Below are 24,931 nucleotides of genomic sequence, written 5' to 3'. Positions count from 1 at the left end.
CCAGGCAGGCACCTCACAACAAACATTTTAAATTCCATAGAGCCAGTCCTCAGTGATAACTGCTCAGGTCTCTAACTAGGTAAGTGTCATGTGACTCCATTAATATTTTTCACAGGTACAAATCTACAGATGCGTCCTTTCTGTTCTTACTCATTTCGACCGGAGTCCCTCATAGGTAATCGTGAACACCATAAAATAAGGGAAATAGGTTAGGAAAATATATCACCTAGAATGTGATTATTTTCTTGAAGACTGGCAGTATTTATACTTCACAAAAAATCAAGGAACATGTAATCACAATGAACTAAATATAATACCTTAACAGAAACAAAGCTAATTAATGACATCTTATTAGAAACTCAAATTAATACCTTTGAGAATTCTCAATAAAATCACAAAAACTGTTAATAATTGTATGAATTTGTACAAAGCAATCCCTTAAATTCTAGACTTTAGTTATTTTCCCTTATTTGGGAAAATTCACAGATGTCCTAGATGAATGCCATCTTCAGGGTTCTAAGTATATCGCTAATTCAGAAACCCATTATCACACAATTTTTTGGATTCAGGTTCTTTTTTCTTCTAATCGATAGCAACACTCTGCTGAGTTTTACCGGCTCAAAAACCATGAATGGGTCCATGGTTATGAGTCCAGAGATGAGCACTGTTGCACTGTGGTGGGTCCAGGTGATGAGGCTCAGAAGGCTGGAAGTATAGGGAGGGCCGAGACTAGGAAAGCACTTGAGAAGCCCCAACATTGACTCCACCAGCTCTACTGCCTGGAGGCATGACTCCATGGTCCCAGGAATCTTGGTGAAGAGTTTGGGAAACATCAGGCCGGAGCCCAAGGACATGGTGGATTTTAAGACTCATTTGTAATTTATAATTCTAATTTCAGAAACTTTTAGAGCCCCTTCTCCTCTCATTTTGTCCCTTTTATAAGATGCTTCTTTTAAAGCATATATGTTTATTTTGAAATTATTCACCAAGATCTATAAAAACAAGTATCTTAAGGGGGAAAAAAAAGAGTGTATTCCAATATATTGAGTTGTTTTGATTTTTCTAAAGATGTCGTTTACTTTACATGATGGATTTATTCCTTTATATAAAACATTACTTTGTATTCATATTGCTTTTTCTTTCCCTTTTCAGTTTAAATCATCCAAAGACTTTAACAGGAAGAGTATAAAATTGGGGGAAAATAGCCATTTCCTTTCGTAAATGAACTTGTGATTACTTAAGCACCTCATATGTTTATCTGGGGAAAGACTTCAGGCCTGGAAAAGCCCTTGGATGTTTTTCAGTAGATAAACTGGAGGATCTCAGGAATGTGTTCATAGCCTTTCTTTGCTAGTGGGAGACCAAGGACCTCCTTTTGTTCTTTGGTTCTTTGCCCTTTGAATCTAAAACATGCCTTTTGGAAATTCATATTTCATATCTGAAACAATCCAGTTCAATCCTATTCATTCTTACAGCTCTGATTATTTTAACCAGGCACATAATACATAGTTTTATACTTAAGGGGCATAAAAATGATGTCAGAAGACCTCGGCTTTTATATATTGCTCTTTACCATTTTTGTGCTTTTATGTGTATTTACTTTAATTCTTATAACAGCCCTGCATGGAAGAATAGGAATTTTTAATTTGTATTTTATATAAGAGGATAAAAGCTCAGGGAAGCTAAATGTTCACGGCCGACACTAGAACTGGGGTCTCCTTGGATGCAGCCTTCTGCCCTCGTTGCTGTATGTATGACAGCTGTGGGTATGGTGGACAGTTCACTGTGTGCAGACGTATGTGTTTGATTTTTTTCCATATCTGTTAATCAGGAGCCCATTGAACATCTCTAGGATGTTAGAGGAGGAGTTAGAAGTCTGTATCCTCATCCTTTACATTGCCGCTTGAAGACAGGAGACGTATCTGGTCATTCTTTTGATGACAAGGGTGTGACCCAGTGGTCTCAAGGCCTCTCTTACCAAAGGAAGTGAGACATTAGGAGAAACACACAGGCGCTTGCTCCCAGTCTCAGGATGATTTTTCCCTGCCCTACTTACTGAGGATGGCGTAGAGAAAGAGCCTTTCCTCTCTGCCTTTTGTTCCCTCTCCTGCTCTGAATTCTTCCTCTCCAAGCAAGACAGGGTGGGCTCTGAGATTTCATCCCCCTCCTTGGAAGAGAGCTGTTCGGCTGTCTCAGAATGATTCCTGGCCAGTGAAGCCGTAGCCAGCATAATGCCTCCTCTAGAGACAGACTTAAGCACGTGGGTGCCTGGTCCACCCTTTAAATCTAAATCTCAAGAATGTAGCCCTTTCCTCACGTTGAATCCAGGCTGGCTTTAACAAGCTTGTGTCCGAGAGGACTTCATATCCTCATTTCCTCCTTTCTGTGCTCTTGAAGAAAAAGAACATCTTCTAGAATAATGTTTTTACAAGCCTGGTCCCCCCAAAGGCCGGATGCATCAAGGTATCACTGTTTTCCCAGTATTTCTTTCAGTTCAGTAAACCTGGTGGCAGGAGCTCTGCTAAGACCTCTGTCGGTACTTCTCCAACCCCTTCAGCATGAAAAGCTGATTTTCTTAGCCTTCTATGAAGGGACATGCTAATGCAGTATTAAAGAGTATTCCCCCATTTCCCATCCAGTTCTGTCCCCTTATTCCCATACCTGTTTCCCAGCTCCAGGCAGATAGAAATTCTGGAGCTGTCAGTTTTATAGTTGTAGTAGACACTCTGCTAACACAGTAGAAAGGTGGGTTGGATACCACCTCCAGTCTTAATGAGTTACCAGTCAATTAGGAGAGAGACAGCTAATTAAAATATAAGTCAACCCACTTCGGGGCTGCCATACCCATTATAGTGAAATAGTTCATTCTGTGCAAAGAATAGGAAAACTTCATAGAGGAAGTGCTATTTAGACTAACCTTTAAAGAATGAGAATTCTCTATACAAGTGTAAAAAGTATCAAAAGGACATTTTAGGCAGAAAATGTTTGCTGAAGGCAGAGAAAAGATGCAGTGTTTTATGCATGTACATGTGTGCATAAGACTGGGACATAAAGATTCAAGGCAGCAGAAGAGGGACAGTAATGTTTCAAGTAATAAATGCTGTAGTATTCAAAGATTATTTTAGTCTAGAAAAGGTTCTTGTCTTAGCCTTATTTGGGTCTTTGGCCAAACAGCCATGCAAATTTAGTGGATGGTGAATAAATATTTATGAAGCATAATTTAATTGAACTGCTATTCAAACTAGGTTTTTTAATGTGGTTAAGATTCAGGCCAAGAAGAGGAAGATGGAGATTTTGAGTAAAGGTACCGTTTAGATGTCCTTTTGATGTTGTAACATACAGCTTTGTGTCCCTGAAGTCAGCAGATAATTATTGAATTCCTACTGTGTCCAGGGATGGGCTAGGATCTGGGAATACAGTTACATAAAAACAATACAGATCATACCCAGTGGAAACCTGTTCATTTCTCCTTCATACTTGGATCCAGATCTTTCAGATTCCTTTTCTTCCAGCTTCCCTGAATACAAAGCAAGGGTGGAACCAATCCCTAGACGAAAGTAGACATCCAGCCGATCTCCCCATTCAGATGGCCTCTAACACTAAGGGGCACTTTGTGTATGGGAACATCTGAAACATTAGCAGGCCGTCGAGTTTTCACACAATTAAGATGATCAGGCCAGTGGGGTGCCTGGGTGGCTGGGACAGTTAAGCTCCAACTCTTGGTCTCAGCTCAGGTCTTGATCTCAGGGTCATGAGTTTAAGCCGCATGTTGAGCTCCTACTTTAAAAAAAAAAAAGGTTATTTAAAAAAAAAAAAATCAAGCCAAGTAGCTTAAGTTTTCCTGTTCTTCAAAGAAAAGTACTTTTTCTAACCTATTTTTTTCTGAATTATGTTCTTAAATGTACAGTTTATCAGCCATGTAGACACTATAAAAAAGGAGCGTCAAGAGTCGCTGTCAAATGCTTGGGCATGTTAGAATTGCATACCTGGAAAAACAATTGAATTGCTTGGCAACTCTACACCGCAGCTCTGCAGATTGGGTTTTTTCCACCCTGTAACCATTACGTAATTCGGACAGATTGCAAATTACCTCTCTGCATTTATTCCCTCCCTTCCAGAGGTTTGGTCTTGCCCAAGTATTAACACTCATCCGCTTTTATGACCAAATTATTTGACAGTAAGAAGCATGTACATAGGAAACTCATGCCAACACGATTTCCTGCAGTTTCTCTTCTCCATAAGAAGATTGTTCTCCACTTTGATTTCTTCTAGATTACTTTGTATGACAATTCACAGAAGAACTTGAGGAAACTGAATAAGGAGCCACATTCTAATGAAAATGTGTATGTCAACTCTAAAATTATATGTAATTGTGTTTAAATCTGATGTTTAAAAAAAAACTCCTTTCCTGCTTTTTTTTTTAATTCCTTTTTTTTTTTTTTAATTTCCCCTGTGGTCGTATAATTGAATCCCTGAAGTAAATACTCATGCATTCCTCATACTGATTTAGATTTCTCATAATACTAGAATCGTGCTTAGAAAAGCAACGTGTTGTGGGATACCCCTGTGAAATATAAAGAAAACAATTCATTATAGAATATTCTCTCATGTCTCACCATCTGCATGCATGTTAAATGGTGGTTCTTCTAGAAGTGTTGGGGGCTTCTTTTGATACGACCCCTGGCCCTCTGGGCTTTCTCTGGCCCCCAGCTCTCTTCTCTGGGAGCTGGGGGGAATGGAATGCTCTACTTGTGGCAAGTAGAGGGTGTTACTGGCTTTGGTGAGGGCTGGTGGACTGCACTTGATGGGGGGCAGTGGTAAGGAGCTGTCACCTGTAAGCCTTGGAGAACAGGTGAAGTAACGTAGATCTAAGAAGAGCCCCCAGTCCCAGGGACAGTGACCTCAGCCACAAAAAGAGCAACTGTAGAGAGTGGTCCATTGCGTAGAAGTGGACTGTGGGTTTGTTCTGGTCAATTCACACCACTGCATCTTACACTATACAAAAAGCTGCTTCGTCAGCTATGAGACCGAGAGTTCACATGGTGGCCTAGCATGAACTGTTGGTAGAGTGATACAGGCAATGGTTCAGTAGATATTCCATGAGAAATTGGGAGGAATGATGGGCGCCTGGGTGGCTCAGTTGGTTAAGCGACTGCCTTCGGCTCAGGTCATGATCCTGGAGTCCCTGGATCGAGTCCCACATCGGGCTCCCTGCTTGGCAGGGAGTCTGCTTCTCCCTCTGACCCTCCCCCCTCTCATGTGCTCTCTCTCATTCTCTCTCTCTCAAATAAATAAATAAAATCTTAAAAAAAAAAAAAAATTGGGAGGAATACATAGGCTTTAGGTCTCTCGCCATTAATCTCATTTTCCCTTAAAATAGATATGTCCTAAAAATTGGAGCTTAAAAATGGTGTACTTTAGGGGCACCTGGGTGGCTCAGTTGGTGAAGCTTCTGACTCGTGATTTCAGTTCAGGTAATGATCTCAGGATCATGGGATCGAGTCCCCACATTGGGTTCTGTGCTCAGCAGGGAGTCTGCTTGAAATCCTCTCCCTCTGCCCCCCCCACTCACGTGCTCACATTCTGTCTCTCAAAAGAAAAAATCTTTTTAAAAAATGGCATACTTGAGGCATTTTTCTATAAAGACACTTGTGCCCAGAAATAAGCATTGGCTCTCCACTATCTACCAAATTAAGTTGCTTCTCTTCTTGTCTTTTAAAGCTTTGAGCAGTTGCTACAACCAGTCTTTCCAGCATCTACCCCCATGGCCCCCTGCCCTTACCCTACATTTGCCCTAAATCATCTTTCACCAAATGTCCTAATTCCCTCTTGGCTTGGAATGCCTTCTTAGTGGGCCATCTCCAATGCCACCTTCCTCCTTTTCTTCCAGACATGAGCTCTCCCTGTTTTCAGTGTTCAGAGTTCTACAAAGTCTTAAGGTCATTGAGTGCTTAAAACCTCAACATTAGATGTATTAAGCTCCTTGAGGAGCAGAAATGACCATGCAAGTTGAACTTGACTTAATCTGTTTGAGAATATTGATTACTCTTTCTTGGCTTTTTCTCAGGCAACGTTTTGAACTAATGCCTTTAGATTTACATGTCTCTGCCATATCCTTGAGCACTTCTAGTTTTGTGTGTTTGCAGGTTTTCCTATTTCTCTGATCTCTCAAAACTAAGTTACTTCTTTAAGTAAAATCCAAGTCCTCAATAAGTATTGTTGGTTTATTGGCTTTTCATTGATTAATAAAGGGACATCCCTGTATGTCACCTACAGACAGGCATTTCTTTAGCATAACCAAAAAATTAGAAACAAAATCCATTTTTTCCAGGATCTGGCCACCTCCTCAAGCTTTTCATAATTAAAATCTTCCCTTTTTACCTAGTCATGTAATTTCAACACTTTAAAAAAAATTGTCCACCAAAGTAGAGGAGGTAACACAAAACAGTGTGAAAACACCAAGTGCACATGTAGAGAGACTTTGTCCCCTGAGGTCACAGCTTTATAGAAGTTTGTTTTGATGACCCTAATAAGAAAACTGACTCCTTCAGAATGGGCTTCATAGGTACCTCTCTAACTTGTTTCATTTGTAAGAAAGGCGTTTTGTGCTTCCTTTTCTCCTCTGTCTGGAATGCCAAATTCTAACTTTGGTTCTATTCCGGGAGTCAAGCCGTTGGGACATCTCGCTGCCAGTTTCAGTATCAGACTCTCTGGAAGCCAGTGACCTTTTGTCCTGTACACCATGCCTGCCTATGCTCCAGGTGCTTCTACTTCCTTCACTCCTGATGCCGGTGCAGAAGCCACATCTCTCAGTACAAAGCTGGATGGGTCAGACAGCTTGTTGTGGTAACATTTGAGCCCATTACCCTAAAGGAAATCACTGGGGTTAGAAGCTAGAAGTGAAACCAGGCTGCCAGCACTGGTTTGTCAATTAGCAGATGAAAAGAAGTTTGTTTGTTTTCTAAGATTTATTTATTTTAGAGAGCGAGCACACACACGGGCGTGTGCGAGATGGGGAGAGCAGAGGCAGGGGAGAGGAAGAGAATCCTCAGACTCCACGCCGAGCACAGAGCCCATCACTGGGCTCGAACTCATGACCCTGAGATCATGACCTGAGCCGAAATCAGGAGTCGGATGCTTAACAGACCGAGCCACCCAGGGGCCCCTAAAGAGAAGTATTTCAGACCAACAAGATAATTCTTCACCGCCCACTTCTTTTAATTGGCTGAATCTTTTTCTGTATCAACAGGCATATTTGAAGTTTCGTATTTTTTCCTAAAAGCATTAAAATATAAGATGACAAGTTATAGGGTAATTGCCATTTAGTTGAAAAAAAAAAAAAAAACCCAACTAGAAGTAGTCCAGTTATATTTCAGTGTCTTTATATTCTTGTTTTCAACTGAGAGTTACAAAAGTTTCTACAAAAATTTTCCAAATATCACTGGTAAGATATCAGCTCTCTTCTGTGTATTGTAGATTTCTATCCATTATAATCTCTAATTATTGCTCTAAAATTTACCTTTTGTCTAAAAATACTGATACCTAAATCTTAAGGGCTATTTCATATGTAGATTTTTGCCCCACTGACATTCCTTTTGAAAAATATTCTTTATTCTTCCATGATTTTTTTTAAATAAATTTTTTTATTGTTATGTTAATCCCCATACATTACATCATTAGTTTTAGATATAGTGTTCCATGATTCATTGTTTGTGCATAACACCCAGTGCTCCATGCAGAACGTGCCCTCCTCAATACCCATCACCAGGCTAACCCATCCTCCCAACCCCCTCCCCTCTAGAACCCTCAGTTTGTTTTTCAGAGTCCATTGTCTCTCATGGTTCTTCTCCCCCTCCGATTTCCCCCCCTTCATTCTTCCCTTCCTGCTACATTCTTCTTCTTTTTTTCTTTCTTAACATATATTGCATTATTTGTTTCAGAGGTACTTCCATGATTTTTTGGAAGCACTTTTAAATCAACTCAGTATACTAATCTTAATATCTGATCAGTTTTTTCTTAATGACATATCTCACTTTTAACACTGCTCTGCAATTTTCTTAGTAAAAATCCAATTTAAAGTTAACATTACCTTTTTAAAAGTATTCATGCTTCATGGGGTGCCTGAGGGGCTCAGTCGATTAAGCGTTTCACTCTTGATTTCGGCTCAGGTCATGAGATGGAGCCCTGTGTCAGGCTCTGCGCTCAGCGGGAAGTCGGCTTGAGACTCTCTCTCCCCCTCTCCCTCTGCCCCTCCCCTGCTCACACGTACTCTCTGTCTTTCTAAAATAAATCTTTAATAAAAATAAAAATGAAAAGTATTCTTGCTTCTTAAAGGCAGGTTATAAGCACAGAACGTTAGTGCCTTTAACTGCAATTTGCTGCAGCCTTACAAAATTTTAATTTTTTATTTTTTTACTGAAATTCTACAATATTAGTTTCAGGCATACAACATAGTGATCAACAGTTATATACATTATGAAATGATCACCATGGTAAGTATAGTTCATCTGTTGCCCATACAAATATTACTGATGATATTTCTTGTGCTGCACTTGTCATTTCTATTACTTATTTCATAATTGGAACTTGTAAGATGCTTCAAAAGGTTTTGTATCCTCTGAATTGGTAAAAACCTGAGTGTACCTATCAGATGAGACCCGAAACCACATAGTTTGGCAAGGCCTTGTAATATATCCGCTGATGCTCTTAAAAATCCGTCTGCCTGAACAGTGAATGCTGGTACATTTCTTTCTCTGTAAAGGAAGAGATGAAAATGTCCTTTGACAGCTTACTCTGTATGTGGAGAAGGGAAAGGATGGGGTGCTTTTCAGCACGCTGCACAATTCATATAAGCCTGCTCTGTCTATGTCTGCGGGGGTTGAAATCTTCCTGCTGGTTATTACTCCTTGTCCTCTTTATGAAATCAGTTTGAAAGTTACTTGTCTTTGGGACTTGTTTAAAATATGAATAGGAAGTTTGACATAACTCCAAACAGTGGGAAGGAGCAGGAAGCTCAGTTGAGAACCGTGGGAATTCCAGGGCACAAGCTCAGTCGAAACTAGATTTCTGCGCTCTGGATCTTTATTTTTGTGTGTGTGACTCGGGGCAGGTGAAAGAGACAGTGTCCTAAGTTCACTCTAACGACGTTAAATAATACCGTGGTAACCGAAGCTATCAAGCTGCTGTTCGTGCCAGGAATATGGGAGATGCCTATAAAAACAAAAACAGAGCTACTACTAACTTCATCGTATTTTTGTTGGACTAGGAAGACGCAGCTGAACTTGAGGATTTTGAATTCCTTTAAGATGTTAATGTTTCAAAGCATTATTTCACAGTTGCCATTAAGCTCTTCAAGCCTTGCGTTTGTGTAGGTAGGGAGATTTCTGCTGATGTCCTGGAAATCTGTGACCCTGTATTCTGCAGCCTCACTTCCCTTGTTAAGAAGCCCTGATTTCCCAAAGGGGAATAGAATACTGCCTTCAACTGGAGGAGAGAGCTTTAGTTACAGACATGGTTCTGCAGTCATACCAGATCAAGGAATGACAGGGCTAAATGCAAAAATAGAGCTGGAATGATCCTGATTATTCTGTAAAAACAATATTCCAGTAGGAAGGATCTTTATTAATTCAAATGTTGAAGGTGACAGAACACAGAGTTCTGTTGCTGAGTGTGTAAATGTCAGCAGCTCAAGGAGGAATGCATGGAAGGGCTGTAATCCAGAAGGGGCGTGTGTGCCCCCGGGAGTAGTACTCCGGACACAGCTGTGTCCCTAGTGTCTCTTCCAGCAACTACGACAAGAGATGGTGACAGCTAGAAGTAAGCACGCTGGCCAAAGTCTCAGTCATATGAGAATGAAGCATTATTGTCTCCTGATTAGCAGAAATATCAAGTATCCCTTAAAAGAGAAGTTGGTGGTAGAGAATTAGAGAATCATCTAATTTTAGAGTTTAGAGATGTATCCAAACCTGACGTTTTGCAGATAGGAATACTGCTGTCTTAGAAAAGTATGATGACCTGTCACAGTCCGTTCGGGATGATTAAGGCTTAGATCCAAGGACCAAAAGTTCAGTTCTCTATCCTCCTCTGCCCACTTCCTGGTCCTGTTTGGTACTAGCTTGAGAGAAGCAGCTTTGTCACAAATCATTTACCTGTAAAGAAAGATACAATTGTGTGGATGTGTCCGGCAAATTACGGTTGTCATTCTTCTGACCCTTCATCAATACCACCTAAGATGGTAGAAAGTTGTAATTGAATCCAGTGATACAGACATTTCTGTGTAATAGTTCCTTGGCCTGTGAGAACATCAGATGGGCAATTTGAGTAGCTCTCTGTGGCAAAACCCAATATAGCTTAATGTCTTCTCCACAGATGTCACATTTCTGGGAAAGTGCTAGGAGATTTTGGATTCTGACAATAATATTATATATGTATTATATACATTACATAAATATGTAAAACTAAATTCTTACACATGTATATATACTGAAATTTGAAATCATGACACAGGAACAGACAAATGAACTATCTCCCCAGCCCAGGATTGTCCTGTGAAGAGGAAATGTATAGCTGGTTCTCCACCCCGACCTCAGTCTGAAAAGTTCATATGTTCTCTTGCAGTTTATTTTGTGACTTCTTACGAAATTATAATCTAGAAAAATTTCTAAACTTTGAATTTTCAGTTGTAATTTCCTAGAAGCAGCATATGAACATATGAGCATATTTAGGAAATTGAAGTTCAGGTCAGAGTATAAATTCCACTTCTGTTATTTTTATTAGCTGGATGACTTTCTGAACTTTGTTCCCAAATCTGTAAAATAGGGTGGTGGTGATGAAAGTATCCTGGTGAGGTTCCGAATGTTAAAAATAGACATGAAAGCTTTAACAGATTTTACATAAACATGGGTATTTTCATTTCTTACTTCTTGGCATAATCTATAAATTAATATTTCCTTTTTTGTTATCTGGACATTTCCCTTTAAAAATGTCAGTTTATCCTGATATTAATGTAATGTCAAATCCTGGAATCTGGTAGAAATGAGATTGTCTTCTCATGCTTTTCATGATTCCATAGACTAAAATCCTATATCCTTGAATCTTTGGAGTATAAGAATTCATTTTTTTAATTCTGCCTTCATACAGTGCCTCACCTAGTCATTTTGGATCCTGTCCCCAAACTTTTTAGCTCCATTACGTCACTTCTGATGTATAACAACTGCAGCCATTCTTATGGCTGTAGGTGCAGGCATAGCATGGCACTCTACAAAGAATATTTTCCTTTTTTCTATTTCCTGATCATTTTCAAAACTTGTTGACCTTCATGACTGCAGAATACCTTGAGTTCATGGGCTCAGAGCGTGGCCCATCATAATCTTGTTAATATTAGCCCAACATCCTACAATTTGGATTGCTCTTACCAGAGTGTATTATATTTAGCCTTTTGAGGCTTATCTTTCACCTTTCTGCAAACTTAGTTTCCAGGGTGGTTCTTAGTTTAGATTGCTTGTTAATTTTTACCCTATCAATTCTTAAAATACATAACAACTCTTCCTGTACTCTTGTTTGGGACTTTGGTAACACTAGAATTTTACTATCAACCAGCCTTTGTTGGGACTCGACTGCTACAACCTGTAAACCTTGATTTGTTGACCAGATATTAAAGGACACCCTATGCCACGTACTGTATTAAAGGCTTCCTTACAGAAGGAAGCTAGACAGATGAAGTGTAAACGCTCTTAAAATTTACATTGCAGTGAGGGGAAGAGAAACCACAGACCAATATAAGAATTAATAAAATAGACCTAAAACAGGATGACATGATGGAGAGTCACTTCGGATAAAGTCAGATGGTACTAGAGCATAGAGAAATTGACACTGCAAGAGAGACTGAGGGTAGTTGGAGCCACGACTTCAGTGAGAAGGTGAGAGGAGATATGATGTAGAGCACAGCTGGAGGGTTCACCTTTGATAGATACTGGAATACAACAGCCTTATTCAAGTTATGCCGTGGTTATAGTTTCCTGCCCCAACAGGAACTCTTGACCATGTTCTTAGTAGCAACAATTAACTTTAAAGTATTCTTTTCATGATGTCTCTTGGGCACTAGAGATTTGGGGAACTGGAAGTTGAAAATACCTAGACAGACATACCCAGGGGCAGTCACAACTAATCTTAAGCATAGTTCCCAAAGTCAATAAGCTATTTCTTTAAAATTTTCAGGGGTTCCTTTGACTCTAGAAAATATGACCTATGATAGAATACCTGAAGTGATCATATAGTGTACCATTTACTGGAGATGCTAATATGATCTACTCTTTCTACATTGCCTATTGGATAAAAATGACTCTGCTTGTTTGCTCATGTGGTTCTGAAAGCATAGAGGTGGGAAAAGCTGACGGTATAGAGAGAGTAAACTGTGCCATTGGCAATCTAATAAAATTTTTTTTTTTTAACTTTACTGCACAAGCTTTTAGACCCTCAGAAATAGGAAAATGTTCCCAACATATTTTTTAAACTTAAAAGAATCATAAACAGAACAAAAGCACACAAAGTTGCAGTCAGTCTCATGAGTATAGGTGCAAAAATCATAAAGCATCTGTGAATCTAAACCAGTACTGTAATAAAAACTTAGTAAACATCCACACTTGGGACTTCAACCAGGAATGCAAAGGTGATTCAACTTTAGGAAATCTGGAATGTGATTGATCAGTTAATAGATCAAAGGAGAAAACATTTTTATTTTCATGGTTGCTGAAAAGGCAGGTATCGCTGTTGGTAAAACTCAGAAAAAATATTTCCACAATATCAGAAATCAGTGGCCAATAACAGACTTAAAGGAAGAACAGGAGATAGTCTCACTAAAGAAAAAAAGTATATATATATAAGCATATATACATACATAAAAATATATTACAAAAAAGTATCATTTTATGTATTATTTGTCTCTAGGAAACTGAAGAGAAACAACTGTGAATTTATTAGAACTCATGAGTTAGGTCTGCCTTCGGCTCAGGTCATGATCCCAGGGTCCTGGGATCGAGCCCCGCATCAGGCTCCCTGCTCAGCGGGAAGCCTGCTTCTCCCTCTCCCACTCCCCCTGCTTGTGTTCCCTCTCTCACTGTGTCTCTCTCTGTCAAATAAATTAAATCTTTAAAAAAAAAAAAAGAACTCATGAGTTAGAAAATGAATGTTTAAAAACCAAATAGCCTAGATAAAATGGATAAACACCTAGAAAGACATAACTACTGAAACTTAAAATAGAAATTCTTAATAGACCTATAAATAGGAGATGGAATTAGTAATTTTTAAAGAATCCCAGAAAGAAAAGCCAGAGCCCAGATGACTTCAATTGTGAATTCTACCAAGTGTCTAAAAAAAAAAAAAAAAAATTAACACCAGTCCTTCTCAAATCCTTTCAAAACATGAGAGGAAGAAACACTTTCCAACTTATTCTGTGAGGGCCAGTATCAACCCAACCAAAGATACTACAGACCAGTATCTCTTATGAATAGCACAATTTCTCAAAGTACTAGCAAAATGAATCTGGCAACATATAAAGAGGATTATGTGCCATGATCAAATGAGATTAATGCAAGGTTGGATCAAATGGGATTAAAGAAACCAATGTAAAACATCATTTAATAGAGTAAAGGACAAAAGCCATGTGATAATCTTAACAGATGCCGAAAAATCATTTGACAAAATTCAACACCCTTTTATTTTAAAAAATACTAAAGGAAATAGAAGGGAACTTCCTCAATCTGATAATGCTATCTGAGAAACTTGGAGCTAACATTATACTTAGTGGTGAAGAGCTGGATGCTTCCCCCCCAAGACCAGACAAGGATGTTCACTGTCCGCACTTTTTTCAGCATTGTTAAATGTTTAAGGTTTAAGCCATGGTAATTGGGCAAGAAAAATAAGCATTCAGTTTAGAAAGAAAGAATTTTCCCTGTTTATGTGTCATGATCTTGTATGTGAAAAAAAATCCTAAGCACCAATAAGAAACTATTATAACTGAAAAATGAGTTAAGCAAGGTTGCAGGGTATACAAGATCAATACCCAAAAATCAGTTGTATTTCTGTATATTAACAATGAACAATCCAAATACAGAATTAAGAATACAAGTCCATTTACAATAGCATTTAAAAAAATAAAAATTTAAAAGTGGAAGGCTTTATATACTGAAAACTAGAAAACATCATTGAAAGAAATTAAGTAGAAAGACATCCATGTTCATGGATTGGAAGACTAACTATTGTTAAGATGACAATGTTTTCCAAATCTCTAGATTCAGTCCAATCCCTATCAAAATCTTAGCTGCCTTTTTACAGAAATTGTTGAGCTGATCCTAAAACTAATATGGAAATGCAAGGAAACCAGAATACCTGTTTGGAAAGGAAAAGCAAAGTTGGAGGACTTCTGCTTTTGATTTCAAACCTGACTACAAAGCTACAGTAATCAAGACTATTACTGCATAAGGATAGGTATATAAGTAGAATTGAGAGCCCAAAAATAGACCCATACATTGAGAACTAATTGATTTTCAACAAGAGTGCTAAGACAATTGAATGGAAAGTAATAGTCTTTTCAACAAATGGTGCCAGGACAACTGGATAGTTGCATGCAAAATTACGAAATTAGACCCACCATTACACCTATATATATAAGAAATAATTCAAAATGTATCACTGACCTAAATGTATGAACTAAAACTATATAACTTTTAGAAGAAAATGTAGGTGTAAATCATTATGATCTTGGATTAAGCAGGGGTTTATTAGAAATGACAAAAGCCCAAGTGACAAAAAAAAAAATTGTGCTTCATCAAAAGTAAAAATGTGTATTGCGTGCGTGGGCCACTCAGTTGGTTGGGCATCCAGCTCTTGATTTCGGCTTGGGTCTTGATCTCAGGGCTGTGGGATTGAGTCCCAGGGAGGGCTCCGTGCTCAGTGAGGAGTCTGCTTGGGATTCTCTCTCTACCTGTCCTACCCCCCGCTTGCACACACTCTCTCTCTCTAATAAATAAAATTTTTTAAAAAAAAGCAAAACCATGTGTGCTTCAAAAGATGCTATCAAGAAAGTAAAAAGACAGTCCACAGAACAGGAGGAAGTATTTGCAAATTAGATACCTGATAAGAGACTTGTCCCTAAAATGTAGAAAAAACTTTCACCAATTAAAGGAAAAATAACTCACTTTAAAAATGGGCAAAGCATTTGCATAAACATTTCTCCAAAGAAGATCTATAAATGGCCAAAAACATGAAAAAGATGTTTAACATTCTTAGTCTTTAGGGAAATCAAATCAAAATTCACACTGACTAGGATGACTAGAATCAAAAAGACAATTACGATTGGTGAAGATGTGGAGAAACTGGAACCCTCATACATTTCTGGTGGGAATGTAAAATAGAAAACAGTTTGGCAGTTCCTCAAATGTTAAACATAGAGGTGTACCATATCCCAAGAGAACTGAAAACTTAAGTCCACACAAAATCTTGTACACGAGAGTTCATAGTAGCATTGCTCATAACAGGCCAAAAGTGAAAACCCAAACTTTCATTAGCTGATGAGTAAATCAATAAAATGTGGTATATGCACACAATAGAATATTATTAAGCCATAGAAAGGAATACAAAGTTCTGATGCACACCACAACATGGATGAACCTTGAAAAGATTTTGCTAAGTTAAACCAGACACAAAGGCCACATAATTTATGATTCATTTATATGAAATGTCCAGAATAGGCAGATCCATAAAAACAGAAAATAGATCAGCAGTTGGTTACCAGGATCGGGGGAAGGGGGTGGGGAGAGAGTGGCTGCTAATAGGTATGAAGTTTATTTTGGTGATAATGAAAACCTTCTGGAATTAGATAGTAGTGATGGATGCACGATTCTGTGAATACCTTCAACGCCACAGAATTGTATACAATTGACCCTTGAACAACATGGGTTTGAACTGCGTGTTTCCATTTATATATGGATTTTTTAAAGATAAGTACAGTACAGTGTCATAAGTGTAGTTTAGTGATTTTCTTAACATTTTCTCTAGCTTGCTTTATTGTAAGAAAACAGTATTTGGATAGAATACATATAAACATACAAAACATGTTGACTTACTGGTAAGGCTTTTGGTAAGGCTTCTAGTCAACAGTAGGCTATTAGTAGTTTAGTTTTTTTGGAAGTCAGAAGTTACATGCAGATTTTCAACTGTGTGGGAGGGTCAGCACCCCTAGCACCCATGTTATTCAAGGGTCAACTGTACTTTAAAAAGTTGAACTTTGATATGTGAGTTACATCTCAATAGAGCTGTTATTTAGTAAATGACTAATTTTTTTAAAGAAAATCTGTTTTCTATATGCCGTGAATGACAAATATAAAAATAGAAAGGAAAGAACGCATGATAAAATTTAAGACAATTAAATTTTGAGGAAGAAGGGAAATTATTCTACGGTTAATAATATATATTAGAGTATTTGATGACCACTGACACAGACCAAAGTAAATTTAAGTCTAGAAAGAGACCTAAATGCATGTATTAGGAAAGCAATATATAGTAAAGCTAATGCTTTTCCTCAGTGGGAAAAATACAGATTATTCATGAAATGATGACGTTCAACGCCTAGCTGACTTTAACAGTTGGCATTTGCCAATGAAAATAGCAAAAAATAATCCTGGCAAGCTTAAGCAGAGACACATTTACAGGAAGAATATTTGGTAGCTCAGTCAATAGGAAATCAAGCCAGAAGCTGGGAACAGAGCCTCCCTTGTGCCGCTGGCCTAGGATGCCACTGTGTTGTTGTCACAGGACTCTAGATCCCACCAGTGCCACCATGACTAAATTCTAATAGTCCCTGTGTATTTCTGTCATTATTAAGACTGAGATCCAGGCAGAGCCCAGAACACAGGCCTGCATCTTTACTGCTGGGGATGGGGAAAAGGATGTCTGCTCACCATCAGTGCTGTGCTGGGAGGCAAGGCACGGGAGCATCAACCCAGACAGGAAGTTGCCCAAATGTGGGCGTGCCAGAAATGACAGATTCCCACTAACATTTGGAGTAACTAAAATTAGAGCCATCCTTTATGTCATGGACCAAAATAAATTCTACATGAATTCAGAATGTAAATGTGAATCGAGACCATAAAATACTTGAAGAAAATATATGTGAATATTTATCTAATCTTGGTTTGGGAAAGTTGCTTAGCCTGATATAAAAATCAGACACCCATTAAAAATGTCAGTAGAGACCATTAATGACCCAGAAGGGAATCAATCTGTTAGATTAAAAAAAAAAAAAAAAATGGTATATACCAGAACATTAACAGTGGTTCTCTTTAGGTGAACTAGATATGGTTTTTCCTTTTTTCCTCCCTATTTCAAGTTTGCTTTTCTTTCCAAAAGCTGTTACTACTTTTTAAATTTGGGAAGTGAGTGAATTGGTTGGTTAGTTTGTAAGAATACATAGGTATCTGGATCTTATATAAGTACATTTATGCTAAACACTACAGAATTAAGAATAACTCTTCAAAAAGTGGGTAACGAGACAGTTATGTTTAGACAACCCCATCTCTTGTAAAAATACTGTTCAAATGGCTCTTGGAATTTGCTCCATGTGGGGGCACTTCAAAAGGAAGACCTGAATAATTGAATTATGACTGTAAGAATGCACCCCCAAGATCATGATGTTTCTCTTACCTCCTCCAGTGTTTTTTGTCTTATTTTGTTTTTAAGAGAGCCCATCTGCTTGAGTAGGAATAAACTAGTTTGTGCTCAGGGTATTGGTGTCTAAGGGGAAACCTCACAGATGCAAAGATTCTGGAGGTGATATTTACTGTGGTCTATCGTTCATTACTTTATACTCTTATCTACGAACCATGAGCTGCCTCACCATTTCCTGTTGAGGCAGCCCTTAGATCCCTGGCACCGTGTTCGATCTTGGATTCCTATCTCAGTAAAGGATGCTCAGTATCTATGGCCTAAGAGGTGAGTTGGCTTCTTCCAATGTAAAGGTGAATCTCCCGAATGGAATAAAGAGCTTCTCACAGAAAAGCTTGATATCAGAGGATGAGGGGAGCCTTTCATGTCCCAGAAAGGCCATCATTGGCACATTATAGAAACAGACCAAGAGATCTGGAGAAGGAAAGAGAACACAGAAATGGCATCTTGTTCTCATTCTTGCTGCTCAATTGCTTTTCCTCCTTGTAAAAGAAAAATAATCATTCTGGCTTTGAATGTCTTTTCTAAATGCCTGTAGCCTTAACTGTTAAGAAGATATGAATCAGTAAACATCTCGCTGGGATTTTCTAGTGGAAATTGTCATGATGTAAGAGTTCTTCATAAAATAATAAAAATATATATTTATATATATATATATATATATGAAAGATTTACTAATCCTTTTTTCTAGAACCATTTCCTCGGGGGACTCATTGAACATTTCTGTTATTTTGATTCCTCAGTCATAAACAGCATGACTCTCAACTTCTGTAAGTTTCAGAGTCTCCATGTCTTCATCCTTCATGTTAATATAGGACCCCATTGCTCTGACCTGGAATTAAATTGGTATACAATGTTTTTGGCATTAGATGGTTTAGTTATCCAGTTTCACCTAAGTCATTTTGCAAGGTGGATATAAAACAGCTTGAGCATATTTTGTATTTTCATGCGTATTTTTTTGAGCTACACACTTCATGAGAAGTTTTGCGGTTTTCTTGTGTTTAAACTTTGTTTTTCTCTTACATCTATATATTTTGATGACTTGGAGCAGGTAGCATCTAGACGGAAGGAAAAAATGTTTCTTCTTTTCTGATCGAAGCTAAGAAGAGTTATTCTTACCCTGATTCCCTTGGTGTTAATGTATTTCTGTTCACTGTTCGTGGAATGTGGGGATGCTCTGTAGAACACAGCCTCAGTACCGCAGTGACCAGGAATGGGGAGAGTGGCCGGAGCTGCCCGGAGGCCTGGTCCCTTCCCCTCCGGCTCCCAGCCTGAGTGAATGAGGGAGGAGAGAGGAGCACACAGCTGGGGGCTTCCTCCCTGCCTCGAAGTCCTCAGTCACACAGGGCTACAGTCAGACTTACCTCAGCATTTTTCTCCTCTCTTTCCAGGAGCCGCCTATTGCCAGTTCATGGACATGCTCTTTCCAGGCTGCATTAGTTTGAAGAAAGTAAAATTTCAAGCAAAGTTGGAGCATGAGTATATTCACAATTTTAAACTTCTGCAAGCATCATTTAAGCGAATGAATGTTGATAAGGTAGGAAACTAACTTACACCTCCGTAAAATGCAGTGTCTTTCCTTAAAATTGTTTTTGTGCCAAAATGCAAAAAATCCAGACGTATCAATGGTATATATCTTGATATTGTCAAAGTAGTCTGGGGTCTGTGCCTAGCATAAAGTATCAACGCTCACTTCCCATATTTGTAGGAGGCTTTCATTTAAGGAAATCTCTCAACTGACAGCTAAAGGACAATCGCTAAAGTCCACTCAGTCTCTGCACGCTTCCTGTTATGCAAATATATATATAATCCATAGTCATTATCTAGGATATATTTCTTAGAGGGAATAGCTTTGGGAAGAAAGGAATTTTGAATAAGGGGAAGAGAAAAAAACAGGAAAAACAGGAAACTTTTCTTGGCATCAATAGTAGCAGTAACTGGGCCATGGAAATGAAAAACGTGAATACTGTTAGGTTAAAGGAAAAGAGAAAAGTTTGCTAAACTGTACGTATTTTTAAAGTAATTAATATCTTCCTAAATCAAAGCATTCTTACCAAATGTTAAAATCTTTGCTTCTTGTTTTCTCAGAATTTTTATTTCTAGAGACCTACCTCTAACAGCTCAACCTTTTAGAGTCTTTTCAACTTTGTCCTTTGCTGTGGTTAATTTCCAATTAGCTCCTTCCATATGTATTGGAAACCAGAGCTACATAGGTTCTCCTTACTAATTAACAGTATTACTTCTCTATACATTTTTGTATCCTTTCTCTATACATGCTTCTAGATCAAAAAGTAAAACACCCACTCATAGGTTTATTTCTCTATACATGCTTCTAGATCAAAAAGAAAAACACTCATAAGTAGCTATGTAACAAATTAGGGAGCTCTATATTTCTGTGGAAGTATATACAGAGAGAGTGGATGAGCCATTGTTAAGAATGTTGAATATAAAATTCTGGTGCAGGGAGATTGGCCTTCATCATCTTTCTTGGCCTCTCTAGCTTAATATGCTCTGATTTCACCCAAGGGTCCTTGGAGAGGCAATGGTCCCTGTGCATGCTTGGCAGAGCGTAACACAGGTGGGAGGTGTCTGTGTGCAGATTTGCTTGCCACCCCAGATTTTGAACTTATGCCCCCAGAACTTCCATTTTGATAGGGAGTGTGAAATTAAGTCAATAGAAGTAAGTGCCTACTTGGAACAGTTAAGGCAGTACCATCATCTAAAACTGGTTCTAAGCGTTAACATTTGGCAGAAAACAAAATCTAGTACCATGTTAATTAAAGGGCCTTATTCCCTAAGAAGGCACTTAAAAATCAGTATCAGCATAAACAAAAGTTATAAATCAGAAAACGTGAAAATATTTGGCACAATAAAAAGTCAACTATTAAGTGCATGTGTGGAAGGAATTCTTCGGTGTGGGCAGACTTCACTAAGTCTGGGAGGAGAGCGAGATCCGCATCCAAGTCTCCCTGACTGGAAGAGTCTTCACGAAAAATGTGGTCCCCTCCCAAAGTTTCTCTTTATTTTGCTCCGTACTTGAGTTCTTTTCAGTTTTAGCTTCATCAAAAACATTTTTGAAAAATCCATTGCTAATGATTTTGTTTAATGTCTGGCCTAAAATGCTTCAGTTGTTTTTTTCCTTCAAGTGGTTGTTGATACTTAAGGTCTTTCTCTGTTTTTAAGTGGTCTTGATGATCCATTTTAGGATATCAGTGGTATCCAGCTCCTGAGGTGGCAAAAGCCTTGCTGAAAATTTAATTTATATGGCTTCCGTTCATATTATTACACAGTGAAGTTGTGTGCTTTGAATGCTGGGTTTGTGTCTGAATTGTGTACCAGTGATCAGACTCACTCCCCAGCTTTGTAGCTCTCATGGCTTACATTCAGCTAGCATTCCCACTCAAAAATGAGGAAGCCAGAACCTGGTAACGGCACAATTTGCATAACTAAGTCCTTTTTTTTCCATTTTCCTTCAAAAATAACTGCCCACTGAAGTAAAGCTAATCAGTCACCCCACATTTCTTCCTGTCATGATTCTGAAAGTTCCTCTAAAGGGAATATCTATTGGCTGTCTAGGTTGCCGTAGAAAGAGTTACTCCATGAAAAGCCGAGCTCTGTCTCAGAAGTTGAGGTGAATATAGTGCAGAATGCCTTCAGGGACTCCCTTAAGCAGCCCCCATTTCTGTCCCTCTCCTCTCCCATGGCACGTTAGCGGTGCTCCTGTGTAGCTGATCTCATGACCCTGAGATCAGGACCAGAGCCAAAATCAAGAGTCGGCAGCCTAACGGACTGAGCCCCACCCCCACCCCCCAGGCGCCCTGCAGGCCGTTGTTCTTAATGCTTGTCTCTCTGTAGTGTGTAAATACAAAACAACAACAACAAACAGGAAGTTTCTTCTGCTTCATACGAACCATTAGATAAGTGTACGTTTGCATCAATCTGAGTCTCATTCACACTGTCTGGTAGCTATAATCCTTACAGGAGTTCAGTCCAGCACCACTGGAGCAAGGTTAGAAAGAAAGAGGGAAAATCCATCAATCTTGAAAGAGCACCACATCCCAGGCCCATTTTTGCAAGGAGATGCTTGAGTAGTTAAATCCATTATGAAGAGGATCAGCCCCTCTTGACAGCTAAGGGTATTCCTTGTTTCGTCTCATTTGTTCAGAAGTATGAAATAATTCAGAAGAACCACCTACAGCATTTTAGTTTAACTTTTCTTTAATATGATGGGGGGAGAAAGGTGACTTTTAGAACATAGCTGGCCAAGAAGCTGTGGGGCGACCAGTAGTCCGTAATCATGGACGCGTAGGAAATAGTTACAGGGAACCCTTTGGTTGTGTTAAGTACACACAGGGTCATGACTCACGGCGATTTTATATTGCAGGTGATCCCAGTGGAGAAGCTGGTGAAAGGGCGTTTCCAGGACAACCTGGATTTCATTCAGTGGTTTAAGAAATTCTATGATGCTAACTACGATGGGAAGGAATATGACCCTGTGGAAGCACGGCAAGGGCAAGATGCAATTCCTCCCCCCGACCCTGGCGAACAGATCTTCAACCTGCCGAAAAAGTCTCACCACGCAAACTCCCCCACCGCAGGTATGGGAACAGTGAACGCTGACAGTTGCTTTCCTTCGGGGCAATGGCTCCGGTTGATCTGTGCTCTCCTGTGTTGGGTTGATTCTTCCCAGCAGCCAGTCTCTTTATGCCTCTGGATGATTTTTATTGTTGTCTATTTGACCATCTTATCTTCCCAGCATGCCTTATCTATAGTAAGTCTAATGATCATGATTTAAACTACTAAAAAGGCAGAGTTACTCACTTTTTATCATTCAAGCTGTGTGTTAAGATCATACTCCAGGGATCGATTTCATTTTCTTGGTATGTTTTTCTGAAAAATACCAAGTCTGTTTAGATTTCAACTGAAATATTTTTACTGCTTAATTGCTGTCGGTACAAATCAGGGTATGAACCAATTTATGCTTTTAAATATGAATAATCTATAATCTTTCAAAAGAAAGTTATGAAATATGCATCCTATCTCCTATATAGTCAGTGCCAATTTTTATGTGATAATATTCAGCAAGACCTCATTTTATCCAACTTGGTCCAAAAGTGAAGTCATTGGGGATGAATACCTAGAACTTCAAAATCTTTTAAACCTTTGTGGATCAAACCTTTCAAAGATATAAACATCCTTCCATAAAAAACAGACTTTATCAAGCAGGAGTGTGTTCTTGTACAGTTGTGGTCATTATTACACAAGTTGGGGTACTGGACAGTTAAATGATGAAATGCTCAGAAACTCTTGTTCCATCGTAAAAACCAGTGCTCATGCTTGTTAAATCAGTCACATTAATTTGGTAAATAATACAAATTCCTTATTTATGCCCCACCTCCAATGAGAATGGATAAGAGGTGGCTAGAAGAATACTAATACTGAATAACACAGGCATGTTGTAGAGGCTAGAGGGGTCCATCTGTGGGGCTTCCAGATATCCATGTCATTGCAGCTGGAAGTGAGCCCTCTGGGAAGGGGAGAGACTGGCTTGAAGAACTCTAACACTGAGTGGGCAGAAAAGGAAGGGTTTGCACAAGAGCAGGGAAGATGCCAGAAAGATTAAAGGAAATGAGGGAACGACACCTCAAGGAAGCAGAAGGTAGGGAACAGAATGGCCAACTGAGACATTTCTCAATCTGTGGAGGAGTCAAGTAAAACGAGGACTGGAAGAGCCCATTGGATTTCTCAACTTAGGGTCATTCAGTGGAATGATGGGACCCAGAGTGGGTGGAGGAATTGGAGGAAGGAGATAAGGATAGCATAAAAATCCAACTTTGAAACCACAGATTGAATGAGTTTATATAAAATAAACTAAGCTAAGCACAGATCTCTGGAAATACGTACATTTAAGGAGCAAGAGGAAAAAGAGGAAGCTGAGAAAAAAGACATGAACATCAGGGGAAAAAACTAGGAAAACTGAGCATCAGAGAATGAACAGTAGGAAATCTCTAGAAAGAGGGATCACCAGCAGTGCCGAATATTAATTGTGGAGAGATCAAATAGGATGAAGGCCAAAAAGAGGCCAAAGATACCGGGCTCCCAGGAGGTAAGGAATAATCCTTGAGAGAACGGGTCTGTTAAGATGCTGAGTGCATAAACCTAGATTCCAGAGACTGGACGAGGGCATGACCTCACAAATGGTAAAGTCATGCAGTAAGAGTACATTCCACCTTCACCAAATTCATTAGGGAAAAAGTTGAGGAAAAACGTTGAGTTGTGGGGAAAAGCTGACAGCCTCAAGAAGTGAGATTGGAAGAAGCATGGTGTTGTCCTTGATCTGTTTTCATCTGCTTTTAGGACAAGGCACAATGGGCAAGTTTGTAAGATGAGAGAAAGGTCCATGGAGAAGAAATAGTTGATGGTTGGAAAAAGGAGGGGAAATTTGTGGAGTAGGACCCTTAAGCTGGAGGGAGAAAATGAGGTCAAGGGTGTTGATACAAACTTAAAGAGGAAGGGGAATTTTATTTTTATTTTTAGTTTAACATGTGCTAGAGAGAGGTTGGGTAGAAAGCCACAAGGAGTTTTGGGGAACAAAAATTTACGGCAGTTCAAATTGGCCTTTAAGTTTGTCAGAAACTTTGATCAGTGCAGTAGATGGGGGTAAAGAAGAAGAGTGGTGTGTTTTGTCCAGCGTGGGGGACTTGGTGGGCAGATGGAGGAAGAGGACATGGGTGGGAGGGGAGACTCAGGGCACCTGGCATTTCTCATCTTAGGGTCTTTTTCTAGAGCTCTTAATGATGTACAGATTCATCTTAAAACTCAGCTGCCACTTCCCCCCCCACCCCAAGTTTTTTTAGTAGTGAAATTGGACAGGCCTCAGAAGTTTGTTTTTCTTCCACAGTCACAGCGTGTCCTTGGATTGGCACCACTGCTCCTGCTCCCCCAAGACCACGGCTCGTGGTGCTGCCTTGGCCTTGTTTTCTAGCACGTCCCCCATTGGTCTGTCACGGAAGCCACAGAGAAACGCATGCTATTTTGATAGAATATCCATGAACCTGAAACAAATATATTTCTTCCAGAGCTTAACCTCTCAGGTGACACAGCTCAGGAAACACATTGAAGTCAACAGGTAATAAATAGGGTTTTTCATGTTCCAGAAGGTAGTAGTTCTTAAGACTCGTGTTCCTAATACCTTGACCATGTGCACCGCATT

At 39.1% G+C, this 24,931-nt stretch overlaps 1 protein-coding gene across 2 annotated transcripts in view; it reads left to right on the top strand.

Moving 5' to 3' along the window:
* The window catches only part of MAPRE2 (microtubule associated protein RP/EB family member 2), a 150,632-nt gene that overhangs the window by 96,379 nt on the left and 29,322 nt on the right, over positions 1-24,931 (top strand). For both annotated transcript variants that reach the window (XM_032421385.1, XM_032421384.1), the window contains 2 exons: positions 19,110-19,255; positions 22,103-22,316. In XM_032421385.1, the coding sequence (XP_032277276.1) occupies positions 19,110-19,255; positions 22,103-22,316 (360 nt within the window). The remainder of the gene's footprint in view (positions 1-19,109; positions 19,256-22,102; positions 22,317-24,931) is intronic.

Source organism: Phoca vitulina, unplaced genomic scaffold (assembly GCF_004348235.1).
Source record: "Phoca vitulina isolate PV1807 unplaced genomic scaffold, GSC_HSeal_1.0 scaffold24, whole genome shotgun sequence".
NCBI classification, from domain to species: Eukaryota; Metazoa; Chordata; class Mammalia; order Carnivora; family Phocidae; genus Phoca; species Phoca vitulina.
This window is presented reverse-complemented; position numbering and strand designations above follow the sequence as displayed.